Source organism: Plutella xylostella, chromosome 6 (assembly GCF_932276165.1).
Source record: "Plutella xylostella chromosome 6, ilPluXylo3.1, whole genome shotgun sequence".
In the NCBI taxonomy this organism is placed as follows: Eukaryota; Metazoa; Arthropoda; class Insecta; order Lepidoptera; family Plutellidae; genus Plutella; species Plutella xylostella.
In genome coordinates this window covers 8,834,174-8,859,412 of record NC_063986.1, presented here as the reverse complement: position 1 = coordinate 8,859,412, position 25,239 = coordinate 8,834,174, and the positions used below count along the sequence as shown (strand labels likewise).

Sequence of the window (25,239 nt, the reverse complement as noted above, 5' to 3'; positions counted from 1 at the left end):
AATAAGAAGCTTCATATATTATATCATTATCATTATCACGATTACATGTGCTAGCTGAATTGGCAGTGGGCTGGTCATAATTATCTGCCGAATATATTCTATTATATTCTTCGGCAGATAGTTCTAGTTAATAATTCTAGTTCTCGGGTGGAGACCACGAACAGACAAACGCAGCGTGGGACGCCTTCCGGCCCGTTGGATTGTCAGTGTTGTGTCACTGTGTCCAAGGGCAGATGATTTGATGGTCAACAGTGATTTACCTATTAAACAAAATCATAGTTAATTACAACTTACGTATACATCTCTTGCGGCGGCAGTGGCGGGATGACACAGTCCGGGTTCACGGTGGCCTTCTGAGCCTGCACCCGTTCACCGCTAGTGCATGGACTAGGCACCTGAAACGGTTATAAAAATTAAACATTATGGAAAATTCAACTTTGAAACTAAAATTTAAAAAGTTGGGATTATGGGTTTTTGATTACTTTCATCATCCCGTTTCTACAAAGAACACAAAATAAAGAAACAATATAAAAAATGGCACCTACAAGAATTCATACTATCTCGCCCTATTACTATGCCTTATCCCAGTTATGTTACTGCCGCCATTTCGATATTTTTACTTGCTTTTTTATTTTGCGTACGTATAGAAAAAAAAACCGTCACCTGTCTCTATGTCATCGTCATGACTCCATGACCCATCTTTGATATCCCAGCAACGTGATCATCTATGGTCTCTTAAAATTATTATTCCAAACAGGTCCTCATATCCAACTCACATGAACAACCTCCTCCATAGACGGCGACCCGTGCAACACCCGGGACACGGGCGTCGGCATGCGGATATCTGTAGGAATCTGTAGTTGAGTCTCCGCCGGACACACTGGCGGGGGGTCGCAGTAGCAGTCGTCTGGGGAACTGGAATTGATGACTTAACGTTAGTGGGTGAAGAGTGGTTTTCATAGATAAGCAAATGTCTGTGGAGTACGAGAAATAGTTTGTAAGGTTAGCTGGGTAAGGGTTGTATTTCAAGATATGCGGATGTCTGTATGTATCTGCATCTGAGTTCAGCCTCACACCAAGGCCTGAATTGCAATAGCAGTCATCTGGTGAACTGAAATTGAGACCTTATATTAAGCGGGAGAAGGGTAATATTGCACACGTAGGTCCGTCGAGAATTAGAATCGCACGTAAGTCTTAAGGTTACAGAGAGTAGGGTTATATTTACTATGAATGCGAGCGTCCACAGAGTACTAAAATAGGATAAACCTAAAACTCACTCGTCGTCCTGTAAAGCTATTCTCGGCTTCGGCTTCGGCATAGGGTCATCTGGACAATGACTGTGGAACTTCAATCTGAAAAATAAAGGCATAAATGAAATCACAGTGTCAGGGACAATGAGAACAAAGCTTATTAATGAAAACCTTATTCTACATTTTAGTAAAGTAGGCATTTATTTATTTAAACACTTTATTGTATACAATATACATAGGTATAACAGTAAAAAAAATTGAGAGAATTAAACTAGACTAGTATACAAGGGCGGACTTATCGCCTCAACGCGATCTCTTCCAGTCAACCCTGGAGGTAAGGACACAAGTGGCTAAACTCTTAATAACTAAATTTATTGTTGTATACAAAAGTATCTAACAAAACCTATTTTCTAATATTTACACATAAAGTAGGTACATATTTTAGAATCATATATACATATTATCTATAATAAATATAAGATAAGATAAGATAAGATAGCCATTTATTTAACTCGTTTTTTACAATTTACATGCATATACATTAACAGAAATCATAATATAATAATTTATACATTATTTCCATTTCATTACACTTTTTTTGTAATGAAATGGAAATAATGTATAATAAATATATATTTACACAATTAATAATATATATTACAAATAGATATATACTAAAATAAATAAATACTAACTACCTACCTATAAATTTCTACCAACCTAAGGTCGTGAAATAATATCTTTTCAAATTATTTTTAAATGCGTTAGGTGATGATGATAATCTTACATCCATAGGCAATGCATTCCATAGATTCACCGCTTTAATCGCGAATGAATCACTGTAGGTGGCACTATTATGTGACGGTACACTCAGCATCTTATTCTCCTGTGATCGCAAAGCACGGCCGTGGGAGCACAAGTAGGTGAACTTGCACCGTAAGTAGTGGGGAGCAGAAGGATTATTGAGGACATTGTACAATACAGTTAAAATATGAGTATTCCTTCGAAGGCGAATTGGGAGCCACTTAAGTTGAGCACGATACTCTGAAATATGATCATATTTACGTAATCCAAAGATAAAACGGATACATAAATTTTGGAGACGTTCGAGTTTATTAAGTAGCTCTTCAGTTAAGTCGAGATAGCTTACATCTGCGTAGTCGAGGATGGGAAGCAGCAAAGACTGCGCCAGCGTAATTTTAGTGTGGTGAGGAAGGAAAAACTGCATGCGCTTGAGCGAATGAAAAGATGCAAACATTTTTTTGCTAACTGCTTCCACTTGGGGAAGCCAGGATAGGGTGCTGTCCATTATGACGCCTAGATTCTTTACAGCATTCACAAAGTGTATTTCAGTGCCGTCATAAGTAAGCTTCCCATGTATGAACAGATTTGTCTTATTTAGCAATCTAGAGCTGCCTAATATGATAGCCTGTGACTTATCCGGGTTAAGCAAAAGTCCGAACTTCTTTACCCACTTGGATATGATTTCCAGGTTGCTATTAATATCATTAATTGCCATATTTATGTTTTCCGGAAGAACACTTGTGTAGATCTGGAGATCATCTGCATAGAGGTGATAGAGAGAAGTAAGTTGTTTAGCAAGGACATTAATAAATAATGAGAAAAGTAAAGGAGAAAGTACGCCGCCTTGCGGGACGCCAGCTAGTACCGGACACCAGGCAGAGCTCTCTGCGTCGGTGCGCACACACTGCTGACGACCTTTAAGGTAAGATTCGAACCAACTGGTGACTGTCGGAGATACGTTAAGAGATTGTAAGATGCCTAAAAGTATATCAAAGTTCACCGTGTTAAATGCGTTACTAAAATCTAACAGGGTTAGAATAGTAACTTGATGGTTATCCATATTAAAACGAATGTCATCGGTGACCTTGATCAGAGCCGTGACGGTACTATGTCCTGTTCGAAACCCGGACTGAAATTCATTAAGTAGATGGTGAGTGGAGAGGAAGTTGGAAAATTGTTCAAATACAAGGCGTTCAAGGACTTTTGAAAGGAATGGTAGGATAGATATTGGGCGAAATTGGGATAAGGAAGAGGGATTAGGGACTTTTGGAAGAGGAACAATGAAAGCATTCTTCCACGTACTAGGAAATGAACTGGAAAGTAAAGAAAGGTTCATTATATTCGTGATATGCGGCAGAATGATATCCAAAATTGGATTAATCATAAGAATACTAACATTGTCAGTACCGGTTGCCTTGCTGGTAATGTTAGAAATACATCTGTTCGGGCCCAAATAAACCGGAACAGCGCCATCTAGTGGCACGCTCGGTACTACTACAAATACTGCCACCTGATTGGATGTAGATGGCGTGAAGCATTATAGCTGTGATTGGTTGAATTGTTCCCTACCCCATTTCCTCGAATATTGTAAATTGTAACTAACTTATTTAATCAATATACGTTATATCAGTATTCCAAAGCGGTTGTTCCTTATTTTAAACACCAAAAATATAGGACAAATTCAGTACGCAAATTAGGCCGCTACATGCTCTGGACCTTCCGAGCCATATATTTACAAGGATTACGCTGATTCCTGAAGATTACCTTGGAACCCCCGGAATACGCACCAAGAACGGAGGTCAGCTGTACCTGCCACGCAACCATCTCGCACAACTACACATCAGCGAGGTCAAGGTCAAGCCAAGCGGGTCACACCAGGTGCCTGAAGGAGACGTAACGCAGACGTAATTCCAATCAAGGACTAGCAGTCAAGCCAAAGGAAGTATCGTCGTTCCCAGCAAACACGACATCTTGTCCCTTTTCCAACCTCGTCCTCATTTGTGCTAATAACGTGTTTCAGTGAATAGCCGCAGAGAGTAACATACGGGTGTACCGTACTGCCGAGGCCACAGCTTGCTCGCAGTCTTCGCGTCACGACACTACACGTGAGTACTCCACTTTTCACTGACCACCAAAATGACTCTCAACCCAGAAAAAGATGCCACGGCGTCACGATCTCAATCTCCCTGTAGATCATCCACAACAGACAGACAGACGGAAGAACTGATTCGCAATCTCGTTAAAAAACGTGGCATTATAAAGGGCAGGCTTACTAAATTCATTAACTACATTAATTCAATAGATAGTGCAAAGTTATCCCCCCAAAACCACGTTGATATTAAATTACGCGTGCAAGGTGCTGCTGGTTTATTCTCCGAATTTAATAGTGTCCAAACAAATTTAGAAGAAGCGGTCCCTGACCACGATTTAGAAGCTCAGTTATCTCAACGTGAACAGTTCGAAAATAGTTATTACAGTTCCATTGCACAAGCAGAGTTAATGCTAACATGTGGTGAGGTCGCCGATAGTTCTTATAACGCTAAAAAGGGTAAATTAAATTCAGTTAAACTGCCCACCATCACGCTGCCAACCTTTGACGGTTCATACGAAAACTGGCTTCAATTTAGAGACACATTCCTGTCCTTAGTTCATAAATCCAATGAGTTAAATAATATTGAGAAATTTCATTACCTCAAATCATCCCTAAAGGGGGACGCAGGGTTAGTCATAGACGCGGTTGAACTATCCTCGGAAAACTATACAGTAGCGTGGGAACTACTTCTTAACAGATACAACAATAGTAGGCTACTAATACAAAATCACGTAAAAGCATTGTTTAACATTCAACAGTTAGCTAAGGAGTCACCGTCCCTCATTAGAAAACTAATAGACACGATATTAAAGAATATACGCGCTTTAAAAAGTCTCGGCGAGCCTACAGACTCGTGGTGTACTTTAATAATTTATATCGTCGTTTCTAAATTAGATAAAACCACTGAAAGACAATGGGAGGAGCACAAAGGTTCTTTGATTTCACAAGACGCATCTACAAAGTTAACCGTTAATCAGTTGCTCGAGTTCCTCAAGAGTAGGGCGGACATGCTAGAAACATTACAGGTGTCCCATAGCAACACATCCACTAACGCGCAGGTTCAACACATTAATAAAAAACCAACTAGTTTTACGAACAAGTGTTTTTCAATGCCGGCCCAGTGTAATGTTTCATCTAACAAACCCCCGTTCAATAGGAATACATCGCAATATTCTCAATCTTACAAAAAAAATTGCCCCATGTGTCAGGCTAAACATCCTCTGTACTCGTGTGTTAAATTCATAGACGCAAGCCTAGATACGAAGCTTAGTGTAGTACGTGAAAATAAGTTATGCACTAATTGCCTACGGTTCGGTCATAATATAGATTCATGTAGGTTCGGGCCGTGTAAAATATGTTCGAAAAAACATAACTCATTAATTCACAGCGACGAATCAGCTGATTGCTCCGTGAACTTGAACTCCGTCGTGGTTCAGGAACCGGTTCAACGCGCCGCCGCCGCCGCCCTGTCGGTGCCTGAAAATAATATGACGTCACCGGCCGGTCCCGCTAGTCCATCTATAATCGTAAACAAAGCACACATGCAAGATTTTCACGCGCACACGAACACCATGTCTTCACAACAGGTTCTCTTATCTACTGCGTTAGTTGAAATTATTGACAAAAATGGCGAATCACATACGGCTTGCGCATTACTTGATAGTGGCAGCCAGCGATGTTTTGTTACTAAACAATTATGCGACTCATTAAACGCTATAACTATACAGTCCACTCACGAAATTCGAGGGGTAGGTAATTCGGTGACTCAATGTTCAGAAACGTGTGACATTGAGTTAAAATCGCGCATCAATACCTACACCACGCGCATCAATTGTTATGTGCTACCGCAGATAACATCCACCATGCCGCGTGTCTTATGTAAACAAAGCGTACATAACGACATTCCAGACGGCATCGTATTAGCAGATCCTGAATTCTTACCCCCTTATTCATAGAGAAGTTACAAAACGTTTTAACTAATACACTGTTTTGTCCCTCTCCGACAAAGAACAATTTGTTCTTTGACAGAGAGGGACAAAACAGTTTATTAGTTAAAACGTATTGTAACTTTTCTATGAATAAGGGGGTTAGACTTTAAAACGATAGACATTTTAATAGGCGCAGATAAGTTTTGGGATCTCCTTAACGACGGTAAATTTCGACTAAAAACCGGTCCTTATTTACAGAGTACAAAATTAGGTTGGATAATTTCAGGCCCCATCTACAATTCGCACAGTAGTGGCGGAATACAATGTAATTTTACTCAATCAATCGATAGGCAACTAAGACAGTTCTGGGAGCTTGAGGAGCTGCCCGGGGCGAGCGACACGCGCACGGACGAGGAGCGCGCGTGCGAGGAACATTTCGTCAACACTACGACGCGCAATAGTGACGGAAGGTTCTGCGTACGCATTCCTATGAAAAAACCGGCTACGACCTTGGGAGACACGTATTTTCAGGCTGAACGTAGATTTTTAGCGCTAGAAAAGCGATTGCAGCGCTCGCCTCAACATAAAGCGTTATATAGCGATTTTTTACACGAGTATGAAAGGTTAGGTCATATGACTCGCGTAAATGACTACGGATATCCGAATTACTTCCTAACACACCACGGTGTGTTTCGCGAGCATAGCACTAGTACGCGATTAAGGGTAGTTTTCGAGGCTAATCAACCATCTTCAACTGGTGTATCAATAAATGATTTGCAGATGGTCGGCTCGCCTATACAGGGTGATCTATTTTCGATTTTGTTGCGCTTCAGACAGCACAAATACGTTGCGTGTGCTGACATCGAAAAAATGTATCGTCAGTGTCTAGTAGCCGAAGATCAACGAGATCTGCAGTTAATATTGTGGCGCGATGACCCGTCACTTCCGCTAGGTGTTTACCGTTTGAACACAATTACCTATGGGATGGCCTCGTCGGCCTTCATGAGCGTCAGGTGCCTGAAACAATTAGCCACCGAGTGCAACGACCCCGACGTACAACGGGTTATTAATGAGCATTTTTACGTTGACGACATGATTGTAGGATTAGACGACAAAGAACAGCTGATACGGCTGTGTAAGAATACGGCCGCGACGTTGCAATCAGGCTGTTTTCCACTCCGGAAGTGGATCTTCAACTTTGATAATGAAGATGCAAGTTTATCTGAAACCTCTAAACAATTATCTTTAGGCGAAAACGCGCAATCTAAAACGTTAGGTTTAGGTTGGTTTAATTCAGCAGACGAACTTCATTTCAGCACTCAGGTCAAAGGTGATGACGAGGTGATAACAAAGCGGACCATCTTATCAAAAACCTCTCAAATATTCGACGCATTAGGTTTTCTCAGCCCCGTCATTATTAGCGCAAAAATTCTTCTTCAAAAATTATGGTTATTGAAGTTAGATTGGAACGACGCGGTGCCGAGTGATATCGCGCGACTTTGGAGCCGGTTTGTTACTTCATTATCGTCACTCGGACGAATTCGAATCCCGCGCTGCTCGATGGGAAGCCGGCCTGTCAACTACGAGCTACACATATTCACAGATGCGTCACAGGCGGCTTTCGGCAGTAGCGCCTATATTCGCACAATAAACGATGATAACACGGTACAGGTTCGACTGTTATGTTCTAAGGGCCGAGTAGCACCGCTAAAACCTACAAGTATCCCGCGACTCGAGCTGTGTGGTGCATTGTTAGGGGCTAGGCTGTATAATAAGATACGCGAATCTCTTCGTTGTCAGTTTAGCTACACAATGTGTTGGACGGATTCTACCATTGTACTAGGATGGTTACGTATGGCACCTAGTCTACTTAAAACGTTCGTACAAAACCGAGTAGTAGAAATACACGAGTTGACAAAGGACACCCGGTGGCGGCACGTCAGCGGCACCGACAACCCCGCTGACCTGGTGTCACGCGGCGTCGCCCTCGAGGTCCTCGCCTCCTCCGGGCTATGGTGGGAGGGGCCGCAGTTTCTACACGACCCTAACTTTGCGTGCGGCGACGTGCCTGTAGGAACATGGTCTAAACAAAACGTAGAATTGCCTGAAGTTAAGTCCGTTGTCACTTCATGCACTAACAACGTATCACCTATAGAATCCAGCGTTTTTCCATTTCATAGGTTTTCACAATACATGCGTATGAAGCGCGCTGCCGCGTACATGTTACGTTTCATTCACAATGCGCGTAGTAAGCTAAATAAACGTACAGGAAATCTAACCGTAGACGAATTACGTGAGTCGGAAATTATGCTAATTAGGTGGTCTCAACAAGAATCATACGCGAAAGAATATGAGTCATTAACAAAAAATAACCACCTTAGTAAGAAAAATAATCTATCAAAATTAAATTTGTTTCTTGACGATAACAAAATAATGCGCATCAGTGGTAGATTATATAACTCAACCGAATTCGATTACAACAAAAAACACCCTATACTAATTTCTAGTAAACATCACCTAGCATTGTTATTGTTTCGACACGAGCACCGCCAGCTGATGCACTGTGGGCCGCAGGCGCTGCTGTTCCACGTGCGCGAGGCGTGGTGGCCCGTGGCCGCGCGCGCGCTCGCACGCGCCGTGGTGCACGCGTGCGTCGCCTGCAGGCGGGTCCGGGGTCGCACCCTCACCCCACTAATGGGTAATCTACCTAAAGAAAGGATAACTGCGACTTACCCTTTCATGCGATGCGGAGTAGATTACGCCGGGCCAGTGTCCGTATTGAATCGAAAAGGCAGAGGCGCGAAATTAACTAAGGGCTATATTTGTTTATTTATCTGCTTTGTCACGCGCGCAGTTCATTTAGAACTAGTAAGTGACCTCACCACAGACGCGTACCTACTAGCATTAAAGCGTTTTATTTCACGTCGTTCTAAGCCAACAGAAATATATTCAGATAATGCGACTAATTTCGTAGGTTTAAAAAACGAATTTTCTAAATTTTTAGATTCCTGTAGCAAGGACATTATTGATTACGCAACCAGTCAGCAAATAAAATTCTCTTTTATTCCCCCTCACGCTCCGCACATGGGTGGTCTTTGGGAACGTGGAGTACGAAGTTGTAAATACCATCTACGCCGAGTAGTTGGCAATGTAAACTTAACATTCGAAGAGTTTAGCACGTTATTAGCGCAAATAGAAGCTATCCTCAACTCCCGACCATTAACACCTATGTCCACAGATCCCACTGACTTTCTCCCACTTAGTCCTGCACACTTCTTGGTCGGCCGGAGCCTGACCTCGCCGCTGTTCGACGACTACACCGACATCCCGGCAACACGGCTCTCACGCTATCAGAGGACGGAGCAGATCAGACAGCACTTCTGGTCACGATGGGCTAACGAGTACATATCCGAGCTGCAGACCCGCGCTAAATGGCGAGAGCATACTGAGGAGCTGAGACCTAACACGATGGTCATCATCAGAGATAAGAATCTCCCCCCACTGAAGTGGCATATGGGCCGCATCATCAAGTCCATCCGCGGCAAGGACGGCGTCTCCAGGGTGGCCGACATCCAGACTGCGACGGGAGTGCTGCGGCGAGCATACACGAGCATATGCCCACTCGTCGAGGAAGACGCGAGTCAGCTGTAACACATTGGAACAACAGTTCCAAGGCGGGGAGGATGTTCGGGCCCAAATAAACCGGAACAGCGCCATCTAGTGGCACGCTCGGTACTACTACAAATACTGCCACCTGATTGGATGTAGATGGCGTGAAGCATTATAGCTGTGATTGGTTGAATTGTTCCCTACCCCATTTCCTCGAATATTGTAAATTGTAACTAACTTATTTAATCAATATACGTTATATCAGTATTCCAAAGCGGTTGTTCCTTATTTTAAACACCAAAAATATAGGACAAATTCAGTACGCAAATTAGGCCGCTACGTCTCTTAACGTCACGACCAGAAACCAATTTAAAAGTGAATGAAGGGCAATCAGGGAGCGGTATAGAATCAAGATTACTCAGAGCCTCGGCCTTGTTTTGATCACTAAGGGTCAAAGGAGGAGTGGAAAAGTGCTTATTAAGTGCATTGAGGTCTGTGTCAATGTTAGAATGCGTCCTTGATTTGCCTATGCCCAACGTTTTAAGAAATGTCCATAACTGTGAGGTGTCACAGTTATCAATGGAAGTATGAATGTATCGGCGCTTTGCATCTCTACACACTCTATTGCAGCGATTCCTGAGCTCTTTGTATTTCTGCAAGTGTTCATCTGTCGGTTGCTTTTTATAGCAGTACTTGGCGTGATCTCGCTTCGACATTAGGGTCTTGATGTTATCAGTAAGCCAAGGGGCCGGCAGCTGTTTCACACGAACTGGACGAAGGGGTGCGTGTTTGTCAAAAAGGTCGGTCAGGAGAGAATTAAACAACTCAACCCTTGCGTCAATGTCGTCAATGCTATTTAGCTGCGCCCAATCAATGGCGTTTGCATCTTCGCAGAGCCGCTGCAAGTCCATCCTCTTAAAATTACGCTGGAGAATTGTACGCTTCTTTGGTTTAGGAGTACGAACCTTAAAAGAAAGATAAAGAAGATCGTGATAGGAGAAACAGTCAGCCGTTAATTGGCCGTGCTGAAGTACAAGGTCAGGAGAAGAAACGATTATAAGATCTAGAAGTGTCGGATCAGAGTTCGGAGGATGATGAGTAGCGTCAAGGGGTAAAATGTGCAGATTTTGTGCAGTTGTGATAGAGTACAATGATTTGGAACGATGGTCGTTTTTTAAAAGACATGTATTAAAATCGCCCATGACTATGGTGTTATCAAAATTGGGAGTATAATCCTCAAGAAGTTTCTCAAAAGATTCGAAATAATTAACAGTCATAGATGGGCTATAGTAGACTCCGAGAAGAATCCTACTGAAGTTGAGACGCACTTCTAAGAAGAGATGCTCAGCCTTCCCAGAATACTCGCTCGGAGACCTACTCACAATGGTGTAAGGGATATGACTGCGAAGGTATATCGCTACTCCCCCGCCACCTTTGTTGGTACGATCGTTGCGTACCAATTTAAACCCAGGTAATGGATACACAGAGGAGTCAAGCGACGGTTTTAACCAAGATTCCGAAACGAGGATAGCGTGTATATTATTATTGTCTAATGATGCAAGCATATCAGAATGGTGTGAAGGAATACTCTGTGCGTTAATATGGACCACATTCAATGCTTTGCGATACTTGGAGAGTTCCATATTAAGGCTAGAGGAGAGAGGAATGTATGACATGTCAAGTGAAGTGGAACCAACAGAAGAACATGATAAAAAATCATCATCATCACTAGCGGCAGAATCATATATACTCATAAAATATATATAGTTACTATTAATAAAAATATAATATAAAATACCTAATATGTATATGTTGTTTAATCAATATTTTAAATTTAAACTATGATTATTGTAATATTTAATATATATATAACGCATAATATCAATCCGCACTGTCCATGCGATAACATTGTAAATACAAATAAAAATTATGCAAAACCTTAGAACAAACAAGTTACATGAAAATTTAAAATGAATTTTTAACGAACCAAACATATTTTTAAATTTGATTTCTGAACGCAGCCTAAATGTTAATCTGTGCAAAACATCAGAATCAAATCTGTCAGCTGTCAGTGTCACAACAACACGACACTGCGCTGTCACAACAATCAAAAAGAAAAATATTAATAAAAATCAAAACAGGGTAGGATACAATACAACTGCAAAGAAAAAGGAAATTTACATAATCAGAGGCAAAAAAAAATCTACCTTCCACCTGATGACTTTACACTCGCCTATCCTTGGAGGATGCGCCCGTCTTGCTCCTCGTCGCAGGCGCAGCAGCTCCTGCGCTCGCAGTGGGAGTGATCTTGCCGGCCTTGGTCGCTGGCTTGTCGGCGGGCGTCCTGGCGGCCGTGGAGGTTGCTGGAGCCACTGCAGGATGCTTCCCGCACAGCTCGTCCAACTGCGCCGCTGAGACGATCTGCACCCTGGTGTTGTCGGGCAGCTTGACGAACACGGCCCCATTCATGCTCCAGCACGCATTCATGCCGAAGTGTCGCCGCGCGCGAGCGTAGTTGTCCTGGCGGCTCTTTGTCAAGAACTCGCTGACCACCATGCCGCTCGACTTCAGCTGCTTTTTCCTGCCCCATACTGATGCCTTGGCAGAAATGCTGACCAGCCGTACAAGAATTGGACGTGGCCTCTTCGGGTTCTTTGCTCCTATCCTGATGCAATGGTGGATCATAGATTGGTCAAATTCGGCAAATCCCATCTTGGTCACAATAATGCCAGAGACTGTAGCAGCTGGGACCTCGTCATCCTGCTCCTTGACACCAGTGAAGACTAGTGCATTCCGACGGCTCTGGCAGTCAATCTCGTCCACTTGACAGGCTAGACTTGCGACTTGTTCCTGCAGGAGGCGTAGGACACTGAGCACCATGTCCTTAAACCCAGCGAAGTCTGAAGCAAGGGCGCTGAGGTCTGACTTCTTATCTGTGGAGCCCAAAGCCTTCATCCTCATCTCGAAGTCATTCAGTCGGGAAGCAATCATCGACTCCATGTTAATTTGCTTCTCTAGGACTTTCTGAGCAGTGGCCATATTTATTATTTTGTGTCCAGTGTATTGGTGTTATGTATAGGTCAGGCCAGCAGGTAAGGCTTGATTATTTACTGCTTTTATTTATTTTATTTTATTTTATTTTATTTTATGTTTATTCAGGAAACTAACAGCGCTTATAAAACATATGTGACTTAAGATAAGTAATAGTGTACAAGGCCAATAATAAGTTTCCACATTATTAACTAGTAACAAGTTGTAAACGAAACAAAACAAAGTTATACATTATACATACTGAGTAACAAAGTGACAAAATACCATTCATAATTCTACATCATTTTCATGGAAGAAAATCTCAACAAAAAAAAAAAATTAAGTGCAAGTAGAATGAAAAGATAACTTATTCGTATTTAATGAATATGAGGAGTACTTACTTATTTATAAAGAAGAAAATACGTTAATTCCTAAGCATATATGAAATAAATACATACATACATACATACATAGGTGCAATGTATAAACAATAAAGATCATATTTAAGTAGATACTTATTAGCATTATAAACATAAATACATATTTTATATATATAAATACATAATATATAATAATCCGATACGTTAAATATGCATACCTACTCATAACAGCAGATTAAGTTATAGGTAATATTATATTATATTTATATTTACGATTTGCCTTTCAAATTTGGTTAAGTATAACTTTTTTAATATTGTTTTTGAATAAAAGTTTTGAACCGCTAAAGATATCAACCTCACTGAACTTTTTATTGTACAACCTGGGAAGTCGGCTGAGGACTGCGTTTTGGGCGTAATTAGTGGAGTGTGGGGGGACGTGTAGTAGCGGGGTGTGCCGCGTGCGGCGGCGCGGCGCCGCCAGCGCGAGCCGCGCCAGCAGCTCGGGGCAGTCCAGCCGCCCGCGCAGCAAGTCGAACAGCAGACTCATGTCCATTAATGAACGTCTCTCGTCAAGAGTGAGTAGGTTGAAATGCCGACAATTTTCAGTATAATCGTTAAATCGTATTTTATTTCGGAAATTTAGATGTTTGAGAAATATCCTTTGAGTACGTTCAATCTTTTGCTTGTAAGTTATATAACAGGGTGACCAAATGGGGCTTGCGTACTCTAGAATACTGCGCACATAGGCATAGTAGACCACTAGCAGACTGTTCACGTTCTTAAAGGCTTTGCATGTACGGAGCACAAATCCTAAATTCCGATAAGCTTTACTGAAAGTAATTCCCACATGATGACTCATAAGCATCTTTGAGTCTAGCCACACTCCAAGATCACGGACCAACTCGACCCTCTGTACTGTAACGTTATTGAAATTATAATTAAATGTGATAGGTTTATGTTTACGCGTAAAACTAATACATTGACATTTACCGATGCTTATAGCAATATTGTTTCTGTCATAATAAGTTTGTAAGTTGGTAAGGTCATTTTGGAGCAGTATGCAATCTTCTATGGAACGGATTTTCATGTAAACTTTTTTGTCGTCAGCATATAAAAGATGATGTGAATTTTGAAAACAGGTGTTAATATCATGAATATAGACGTTATAGAACAGAGGGCCGAGGTGGGATCCTTGGGGAACACCGGATGGGATGCTGATAAAGTCAGACTTGAAGCCACCCAGTACAACAGCCTGCGACCGATTGGACAAATATGACTGAACCCATCTGAATAGGTTCCCTCTGATTCCGAGTGCCTGTAACTTTGCAAGGAGGATGATGTGGTCTACACGATCAAATGCTTTTTCAAAATCTGTGTAGACCACATCAACCTGTCCTCCTTTCTCCATACCGTTCAATACAGAGTCTGTAAAAGAAGTTAAATTAGATGTAGTTGAGCGATTTTTCATGAAGCCATGTTGCCGTTCTGAGATTGCTCTTGCTAGTGTAGGATAGATACTATTGTAAACCACTTTCTCTAGTAATTTACTTAATATGTTTAGTTTGGAGATAGGGCGATAGTTATCTATGCAAGATTTTGAACCTTTTTTATGGACTGGGGTTATATAAGCTTGTTTCCATATTTGTGGACAGATACCCTGTTGTAGGCAGTCGTTAAATATGTGTGTAATGGGAAATGCTAGAGATTCAGCACATTGAGACAAGAAGATTGAGTGTATTCCGTCACAACCTGAACCTTTGGTTTTATCGATCGAACTAAGAATACCTTTCACTGTGTTCTCGCTTACTTGAAGGTCACATATATTGTCTGAGGTGGTATCTTGGCTACAAGGAACATCATCTACTCTCGTGTTGGATGCCGGCGTAAACACACTCTCGAAAAAGGTATTAAAAGCTGTACAAATACTATGGCCATCATTGTATGTTTTATTATTGTATGTAAATGATGCAGGGTAATTGGAGCTATTTCTTTTAGATTTAACGTACTTCCAAAATAATTTAGGATTTTTTTTTAATTCCTTCTTCAATATGTTTAGTGTAGTTTTCGAAGCATTTATTTTGTATTCTATGTTGTCTTGCTCGTAAAGTTGAAAATTCATCATAATCCCTGGCATTATTATACTTTCTCCATTTTTTATGTGCTTTATTCTTTTCACGAATTACTTTAATAAGAGGTCGACTGAACCAGATTGGATAATGTTTGTTTTTTGGCGTGATTTTTGGAATAAATTTATCGAAGCTTTTATGTAATACAGAGTAGAAGTTGTTAATTTTATTATCTATTGTACCTCTAAGTAAAGTTTCCCAGTCTGTTTCCATGAGAAATTTGTTAATATTCGCGTAGTCGCCTTTTTGAAAATTGTAAGTGGACGCGCGACACTCAACGAGCGGTTTCAGAAATAAATCTGGGATTTGCAAGGATAGAGATGGATGGTGCATACCTTCTTTTAGAATTGGATCATGACATCTAGTAACAAGCAGGTGTGTATTACTAAAGCATAAATCTAATATTTTATTATTATTGTTTACGACTAGATTATATTGTTTTAGGCTGTAGAACTCTAGATCAGTTATAAGTTGTTCGGCTGCAGTTTGGGCGTCAATTGATCCTTGATGCAACAAGGTGTAGTTATCTTCGGACCATTCGATAAAAGGTAAATTAAAATCTCCAATTAATAAAAAATTATCGATCAAGTTGGACTCTATGAGACGAGACATTACCTGTCTTACGTCATCGAGTCTGGTAGGTAATTCTCTTGGTTTATTTGGGGGAATATAAGCTATTATAATATGTAAGTTAGTACTAGTGCCTAAACTATTAGGGGGTATGCTTACGTATAATAACTCTGTTAGGTCACATGATGTGTCAGTGTGTACAGTAGCATTAAGTTCGCGTTTACAGCATATCATAACACCTCCGCCGGTTTTTTTTGCCGCTTAATGCAAGATTACGGTCGGAACGAAAGATATCATAACTAGCATTGCATAGCTCTGAATCTAAAATATCATTTTGTAACCATGTTTCCGTAATTAATACAATATCATAGTCATGAGACGCAATACCATTGTAAAAATCTAGACATTTGGTTCGAAGGCCCCCGACATTTTGGTAATATATATTAAGGATTCGCTTATTTGTATTTTTTACGTTAGCCATTTATGGTTTTATAGATAAAAATATGTTGAAATTGAAGGGGTATTAGGGATATTTCATAATTAATACTTTTGGGGGGGTCCTTTTTATAAGTTACGAGGCATGTATATTTATAATAATTATAATAATAGTGTGAGCATTGTTCATGCATGTGTGAGATTGAAGTAGTGAGTTGAAAGGAAATGTTATTTGTTTTTGAAATATAAATTGTGTATTTTTTGTTATGAGGATATATAAATATATTTAAAGATAAATACACATAATTTATTAGAACATATCGTGAAATACTTTTATAATGCAAATTCAGTGAATATACAATATACATATAAATAACTCCTAGCATGATGTTATACAATGTAAACAAAATACCTATTATAAGTCACTTAATTTTAGGGATATCCGAATCGCGAATGATTTTAATTTTAGCACTATTTTCACTCTTTCGAACAAAAATTTGACCATTTCTTATCCAGACAAATTTAAAGAGGTATGTTTTAGCTGCGTCCCTGGTCTTCTTGTATAGAAATTTGTTCTCAGGTGTCAGGTGCTCATTAATATAGATACGGATTGGATTTCCTGGTATCTTTAGGTCGACGGATGTCAGGCCGCGATTTTTACGTGCTCCTGAGATTATGGCATCTTTGATATTTCGCGATTTCAGCTTGGCAATAATAGTTTTTGGTCTCCCGCTCGTGTTTGTGCGAGGTTGGACTCTATTGATATGGATTATATCATCGCTGGTCAATTCTACTCCAACTGTTTTGGCTAAACTAACCAGATATTCTGACAAATTTTCGTTAGATTTTTCGGGAATTCCAGTTATCTCGATGTTATCCAATCTTTCTCGCTGCTGTTGTAAGTTGAATTCGAATTTAATATTAGCCAAATCTTCCTTTAATTGACAAATTTCCAAGTTTTTTTAATTTTTTTCAGCTTCCAACTTTTGAAATTGTGAGCGCATCTCCTCAAAGTTACTGTTCATGAAATCCATGGATTTTGTAATCTCAGCATTTATTTTTTCTGACGCTAAGAGCTTGGCTTTCAAGTCTGAAACCTCATTAATAAGTTTTTTAAAGGAGGCATCCTGTTCCGCTTTCCAGCCGCTTAACATTTCTCTAATTTCCCTAGTAAACAGGGCAAAATCGCTTATTGGCGAGTCCTCCGTTCTGGGACGCTTATTAGAGCGTTCGCCTACCTTACTTATGTCCGATTCGGACAGGGAATGAGAAATAATTTCGTCACAGGTAAGCTTCGGCGGTGTACGTTGCATGTTACTGTTTGCTATAGCGTAACGCAGTAAAACTTGTAATACTGTGCGTAGTTCACGTAGCGCTTCGTAGCTGCAGTGGGCGGGGCCACGTAGTAGTTACGTCACCAGTCGTAGCACTCGTAGCGCGTCTAATGTGATCACCGCTATCTTCACGTCAGAATGTGATCGACAGTTTCGCTCAGCCGTTTCCACTCACAGTGGCGTAGCGGGCGACGCTCCGACTCCGGCGCCGCAGTCCCCGGGTTCAAACCCACCAAAAGCACAAAAAGATTGCGCGAGCGCGACAGGTATACACGGGGCAATATGGCCGCGGGCCCATATGGAGACTAGCACAAGATGAAACGAGAGGGGCCGACCTATGAGAAATTGCTTACACAGAATTTAAACAATATTTAAATCACTTAATAAGTCAGTGCACGGGACAACAATTAACACGTCCGAGCACAACTTGAAATTTGAGCAGACTGGTTTTAGGTGTAGGACAGTGCAGATAACAATTATTAGTTAACTTTGTACATATCCTGATTGTAAATATTTCAAGGAAATGTTAAATTATTGGTTTTAATTGATTTTAATTAAAAGAGTTTAAATTATTATGTGTAACTTTTTTTGCTCCTACCGCCCAAAAAAAAAAAGAGCATTGAACTTTAGTAACTAAGTATGAGTAACACAGCAGATAGCTTGGCTCTATAATGATAGTTGTTGGGTAGTTTGTTGGTAGGTAGTATAGGTACATTGAACTGGGGAAAGTACCAAGATTTATTAATTTGATAGTCACCTGGTATACAACGATGGCTTCATAGGAACACAGGAAGTGTCCTTGATGCGCTGTGACTTGCGCAGGCGCAGTGTCACTTGAGGAACACTGGGCTTTTTAGGGCATTTTTCTGAAATTATTATTTTATTTTTAATTGGTTTGGTAGTAGTATCTATGTACCCTTTGGGGAATATTTGATTTTGATATACAACATGTAATGTTCCATTGCTGGACCACACGCTATCCTCATTCAGCCACTACCAACTACTGTCGAAAGTGAGTTATGACATAGTCAACTCAAACAAATGCTACTTTTGAACGGTTTAATTAACTGATATTGAAGAAACATGGCTAGGTTTATCCCACTACTTGTTGTATTATCGAATATACCTAAATATTATGAAGTTGGTAGGTAGATCAGATAAGTGGAACTTACTGTCAACATCATTCGTTAGTATCTCGACCATTTCCATAAGTTCTCTGCATTCTTTAGCGTTCCGGGAACATTTGCAGACGCCCTTAGTGGATGGAGGGCACTTACAGTGCAGTTTACTGTAAAAACATAATGTAGTCCAGTATGTTAAGGAATAATTTAGTATTTTTAAATGAAAAAACGCAGTTAAAATAAGAAAATTACATACCCCTTTCGGTGCTTCATTTTTTAATATTTTTATAATATAAATATAAAATAAAAAGGCTATGCTGAAACTAATAATTTGTTTGCATTTTATGCACTTAAAATTTGGATTTGTTTTGACTTTTGACAGCCAAGCATGACTTACTGAACTGATGTCTTTGATCAGTTATTTTTTTATTCAAAATAAGAATGAGGATTACTAGAAAACAATGTCTTGAAGCTCAAACATTCATTATTTATTTAAACGCTTCACTAGAAACCAAGAAACCAAGGCTGCCGTGATCAGGGAAGCTAGCAAAAGTCATAGAGACTGCAAGAGGAAGGCCGAGAACCACCCAAGAACATAGAGACGGTTCGGCCCGAATGTAGAATGATGAAGATAGAAATAATTGGAATTGGATAGAAATATTTTGATATTGTTTTCAGCATTTTTAGGAAGAAATATCTATAAGTACTTAATAGTTTACGTAAATGAAACAGTTGACTTTCCACCTATAAACCAAAATATTTAATTAGGTAAGTATACATTAATAATTTATCTACTAACATATATCATATATCAATTTTTATAATTCAGTATTAAATTCGGAATGCCCAGATTGGTAAAGGGTTATAAGTAACTACATAGTTTTACTACATACAAGTATACATATAGGTACTTATACACTATAATAGTGATACATATTTGGTTTCTCAGAAAACTACATACATTTGTAAAGTAATTTTTCAATGGTTCATATCAATAAAGGGACCCCGATACCTACAAAAGTTTGGAAATATCCAAATAAATAAAGTTATTTATAAACTACACAATACAGTATAATTTAATATGTACTTGTTCCAGTGACCTAGAGGCGAGTGGCAATACTGACACATATAGATTTAATTACAACATTTACCTAACCATTACTGGCTTATCCCACTAGCATTTTGTGAGCAAAGTGGGAAACAGCCCTCAGACAAATATGACCCATATAGTGAGTACACATAGAACATAATATTAAACAACACCGAGAGTCATTGTGACCATAGATAAGTAGTTTAGCTGAACATAGAGTTGTGCAAGGTCTCTATGTCCTCTTTCCTCTGTTCTGCGCGTTTTTTCTCTCTCTTGAACGCCTCGTAGCTCTCATTGTCTGTAGGCAGCTCATGACGACAAAATGGGCATGAATTGGTCTGAAAATATTAAATACTTAGATAAGAATGTAACATAGTTATATGCATAGGTAACATGAATAGTTATTAAGTACATAATTTAATGCATGTAAGTTATAGTTATGTAATCAGCTCAGGAAGCGAGCTAAGACCTTGGGGATATGCTCAAAGGTTCCATTGGATAGCCAGGTGCAGTTGCATACACCCCAACAGAGAACATGCAGTATTGGGGTGTTGCTTAGTATAGAAAGATTCATCATTCATAACAAACAATCTATTCAATAACTTTTTTCTGCTTACCTTCTCCAGCCAAGTCAATATGCATGGGGAGTGGAACATGTGCTTGCACGGCATCTCTATGGCCTTTTCTCCAGCGCTGAATGACTTCAAGCACACAGGACAGTCTTTAGTTTCTGTACTAATTGTCTTTTCTGGCAGTTTTTTAACAGCATCTTTGGATGCTGGAGGAGGCAGCCTGAAATAGTTAGAAATACAAACTAATTAGTTCAGGCCAAGGCAAGCCAGCTTTTCCTATAAGTCTTGCATATTCTTATTAAGATAATATTTTGATGTGGAAATGTACAAATACAATCAACAATGTGTCAATACTAGAGATGCCACGAATATTCGGCAACTATTCGGTATTCGGCCTATTCGGCCAGTTTTTTCAGTATTCGGTATTCGGCCGAATAGTAAGTAGTATTCGGCCGAATACCGAATACTTAAAAAAGTAGCAAATTACTTTCAAAAAATAATTAAAAAAAACAATTTAATCGAGACATTTAACTATCAAACAATAATTAATTGCGAAAACCTGAATACAACATCGCGCTTGCGACAGTTGTGCTTTTCTTCATAAAATATACAATACCTGCTACTGAGACACAGGTATTTTTTAACAAAATATATAAGGTTTGGCTACTGATTCGAGTTGGTACGACTGGTGGTCAACCAGTTATACGGATCTGCCATAACATTAAGAAGAACACTCTTTAAATAAAACTTTAACTTATTGAATTATACTGGATCACCTGCCGAATATTCGGTGGCCGAATATTCGGTATTCGGCTGAGAGCGCCGGCCGAATATTCGGTATTCGGTATTCGGCCAAATCACTATTCGTGGCAACACTAGTCAATACCATGAGTTAAATTTTAGAGGAATACAAAAAAATAAGCAAGGTTTTTAAAGTTACATATGGAAGGTACTCACCGTGGCCACTCACCACTGAAGTCATCATCATATATTCCAAAATCAATTAAGAACCTCGCCATTTGGATGAGATGGTTGGGTTGCTCCCCGTTCTCCAGAGGGGTCCAGCCCATTTCTTCAAAATATCCAGCCATAGTGTTTATAAAGTTTCTGTACTGTAAAACATAAAATTAACCCTTTTAAAATCTATACTTTTAATACCTCGAGTTCAATGCGTATTTAAAGAGTTTTCAATCAAATTCAATGGTGAATCGATGTTACAAATTAATAATATTTCTCAAAAACATTGGATTTAAAGACTAGGTTGGTACTAACCGTTCTCCTAGGTAAAGTGTTTTCTTTTAAAAATATCCTATTGAGCATTTAGATTAGATTTTGTAATGTTATTACAAATTTATCAAGTAGAAAATTTGTGATAAAAAATCGAAAATTGATTTATCACCCAAACAAAAAGCCTGTAAAAATCTAAAATTTGTAACTGTCAGTGTCAAATGTCACTCAGATCTACAGATTAGTTTTTAAGTAATGTTAGAATCAGCCGGCCTTTATAATAATAATAGTATCGTGCTTCTTATTCCCAACACCTGTATAGCTAGTGATCCCTAATCAGGGACAGGCCAGGGATTCCATGCCTCGAACGTCTTTGCCCAGCGGGATCCAGACGCCATGTACGTGATGCACGTCTCTTATAAATCGATAGCCAATAAGTGCTTATCGTTTAAACATTTCCCATCCCAATGGAAAACGGCCCACGTGGTTATCTTGCGGAAAGCTGGCAAAGAGGACTATACACACCCAAAATCCTACAGACCAATAGGGTTACTCTCAGTTCTCGGAAACATTGTTGAAAAACTAATGGTCAGTCGCCTCCAGTGGCATATCTTCCCGACGCTTAACATAAAACAGTACGGCTTCATGCCTCAGAGAGGAACCGAGGACGCCCTCTATGACCTCGTAGAACACCTAAGAGAGGGAATAAACAGTAAAAACATCGTCATTCTCATCTCCCTGGACATAGAGGGTGCTTTCGACAACGCATGGTGGCCCGCTTTAAAACATCAACTGACAAAGAAAAGGTGCCCACGAAATCTGTACGAGATGGTATGCTCTTATCTCAGTGACCGAAAAATCAAGGTCAATTACGCTCGTGCAGAATGTGAGAAGGGAACCACTAAAGGATGTGTCCAAGGCTCCATAGGAGGACCGACGTTCTGGAACATCATACTCGACTCACTGCTACACAAACTAGAGGCTGAGGGAGTGTATTGCCAAGCTTTCGCAGATGATGTGGCCCTTGTCTTCACAGGTCAAGCAGTAAACACCCTAGAGGAGTCAGCGAACAAAGTACTAAATGGAATAGTGGAATGGGGAACTCGGAACAAACTCAACTTCGCACCGCATAAGACCAACGCGATGCTACTAACAAAGAAGATGAAGTACGATCTACCCCAACTATCCATGGCTGGCACAAAAATTAATCTCGTAGAGGAAATAAAACTGCTGGGCCTCATCATAGACCGCAGGTTAACTTTTAAAGCTCATATTACCGCTCAGTGTAAAAAGGCAGCGGATATTTACAAACAGCTAGCGCGAGCGGCGAAAGTAACCTGGGGACTTAACGGTGAAATTGTGAGGACAATATACATCGCAGTAGTGGAGCCCATCATGACATACGCCGCAAGCGTCTGGTCGGAAGCCGTTGAACTGGAAATGAACAAAAAACAACTGTTCTCGCTGCAAAGAGGTTTCGCGCAGAAAATATGCAAAGCCTACCGAACAGTGTGTCGCTCACATCTGCACTGGCACTATCGGTATTGCTGCCTCTCGATCTCAGAATACAGGAGGCAGCAAATCTGTACAAATCCAAAAAACTTTTGTCAACCGACTACCTCCCGCCAGGCAAAGAGCTCGAACGGAAAGTAGGGTACCTGGACTTACCACATCCGTCCACACTTACCTCTACCAACTACGAGTTCTTTGAAAACACCAACCCGTTGCATACCGGTTCCCAAATCTTCACGGATGGAAGCAAGATAGAGGGAAAAGTCGGCGCCGCCCTAAGTTGGTGGGAGGATGGAAAAGAAAAACTGTCCGAGACTTTTGGTCTCCACCCGTCGTGCACGGTCTTCCAATCGGAACTTTATGCCCTTCACAGGGCAACAAGACTGGTGAGCTCTAGTACGGATAACAAAGTGAACATCTTGAGCGACTCGAGATCATCACTCGATCTGCTCCGAAATCCGAAACTGAGCCACCCCCTGGCAAGAAGCATAAAGGAAAACATAGCGAGGGTCGTGTGCGAGGGCAGGGAGATAAAAATGTTCTGGCTGAGGGCACACATTGGAACTGCCGGGAACGAAAGAGCCGATGAGCTCGCCAAAACGGCAGCTCTACAAAGCACCTCCCACGACTATGACAAAGTCCCCCTGTCCTATGTCAGGAAAAAGATCAGAGAGGAATCGGTCCGGAAATGGCAAGACCGATATGCGACATCCAGTACAGGAGCAGTCACGCGTAAATTCTTACCGGATGTCAACCAAGCTTACCGGATTACGCGAAGTGCCAAACTGACCCATGCTCACGTACAAATGCTGACTGGACATGGGGGGATGGGAGAGTATTTGTACAGATTTAAACTCAAAGAAAGCCCAGAATGTGAATGCGACCCCAACATCATTGAATCGGTCTGGCATATAATTCTCGACTGCCCCCGTTTCCTTGCTGCAAGACAAGATCTGGAGACATTGATAGACAGGAATTTGGTGGAGTCAGAATTAAAAGATATTCTGGCAGACACCAAGCATAGACCTCATTTTCTATCTTATTCAGATCGTGTCTTCAGAGTAGCAGCCAGGAGAAACAGCACCATACCCCGCCCCGACCCGCAATCAATACCAGTATATCAAGCCTCAGTCACAACCATCACAGCACCACCACAAGCAACTCCTAAAGAAACAGCAACACATCAGCTGTTGGATTGTGGAGAAAAAGGAGAAGCTAGACTAAGACTCCGAAGCGTGGCTCTGTTCATGGACGGAAGCAGTGAAAGACTCGGCATCAGCTTCTGTATCTCAGGGGCGCGAAAGAGCGTGGCCATATCACCCGGCCTAGCCTCTCTCCTAAATGGGAGCACATCGAAGGCTACCATGAAGCGTAAAGCCTACGACGCATTGCCAGTAACCCTAGTGGGAAATCAGCCCTGCAGACTAGTGCGATGGCGTAACAAGACCATCGCACTATTCGAGTGGGCCGACGACACCCCGTTCGTTCAGGCATGCTCATGGCTCAGTAAGCTTGGAGAGAGAGCGCTAGACAGTAACGTCCCTAGGATAATAAGCGTAGACGCAATGGTGATCGAGTATAGGAAAGGCGAAATTGTTGACCAGCTGGGTTGCTTAAAAACCTCAAAACATCATGAAATAGTGGTGTACGAGGACAGAGGCGAAGATCTAAGCTTTCTCAAAGGTCATATACTTGCGAGGGGCATTGACAACTGCCACCAACAAGCCGAATACTTGGTCACCGGATCTGAACGCCTACAGGAGAGGATGACCGCTGGGGCTGTCGCCGCTTCAGAACAACGGAACATGGAAAGGAGGATGCACAATTTAACATCGCAAGGGCGTGTCCAAGGGTTCCTCCAGGCTTTTAAAGCAGCTGCCTCAAGCCTTATAGGAAAACCACAGAGGACACCCGAGAGGCGCCAAATCTCCAGAGAACCTAAAACTGGAAAAAGGCTTGCCCAGAGGAAAATTACTCGAGCGGATATGGGCCAGGTGGTCCCACCGAAGCTGAAAACAGCTACCACCTCAAACGACCATCTAGAGAATGCCGCCATCGAATTTATGGCAATTACAACCGCCACAAAGCAGGTAAATCTCTTGTCCTGCAAAACGATCATGCAGACCTACAGGCAAGAGAACGAAAGCCGGCTAAAAGTT

At 40.9% G+C, this 25,239-nt stretch overlaps 2 protein-coding genes across 2 annotated transcripts; one reads left to right on the top strand and one right to left on the bottom strand.

Moving 5' to 3' along the window:
- Positions 1 to 6,241: 6,241 nt before the first annotated feature.
- LOC125488602 lies at positions 6,242 to 10,017 on the top strand. The gene has a single exon (XM_048621577.1). The coding sequence runs from the start codon at positions 6,564 to 6,566 to the stop codon at positions 9,723 to 9,725; it is 3,162 nt and encodes a 1,053-aa protein (XP_048477534.1). The 5' UTR covers positions 6,242 to 6,563; the 3' UTR covers positions 9,726 to 10,017.
- An 8,715-nt stretch (positions 10,018 to 18,732) lies between these two features.
- LOC105389990 (E3 ubiquitin-protein ligase RNF181) lies at positions 18,733 to 21,780 on the bottom strand. The gene is made up of 5 exons (XM_011561240.3): positions 21,614 to 21,780; positions 21,299 to 21,453; positions 20,387 to 20,561; positions 18,936 to 20,107; positions 18,733 to 18,846 (listed from the first exon to the last, which is right to left on the bottom strand). The coding sequence occupies exons 1-4, from the start codon at positions 21,659 to 21,661 to the stop codon at positions 19,973 to 19,975; spliced, it is 513 nt and encodes a 170-aa protein (XP_011559542.3). The 5' UTR covers positions 21,662 to 21,780; the 3' UTR covers positions 18,733 to 18,846; positions 18,936 to 19,972.
- Positions 21,781 to 25,239: the final 3,459 nt, after the last annotated feature.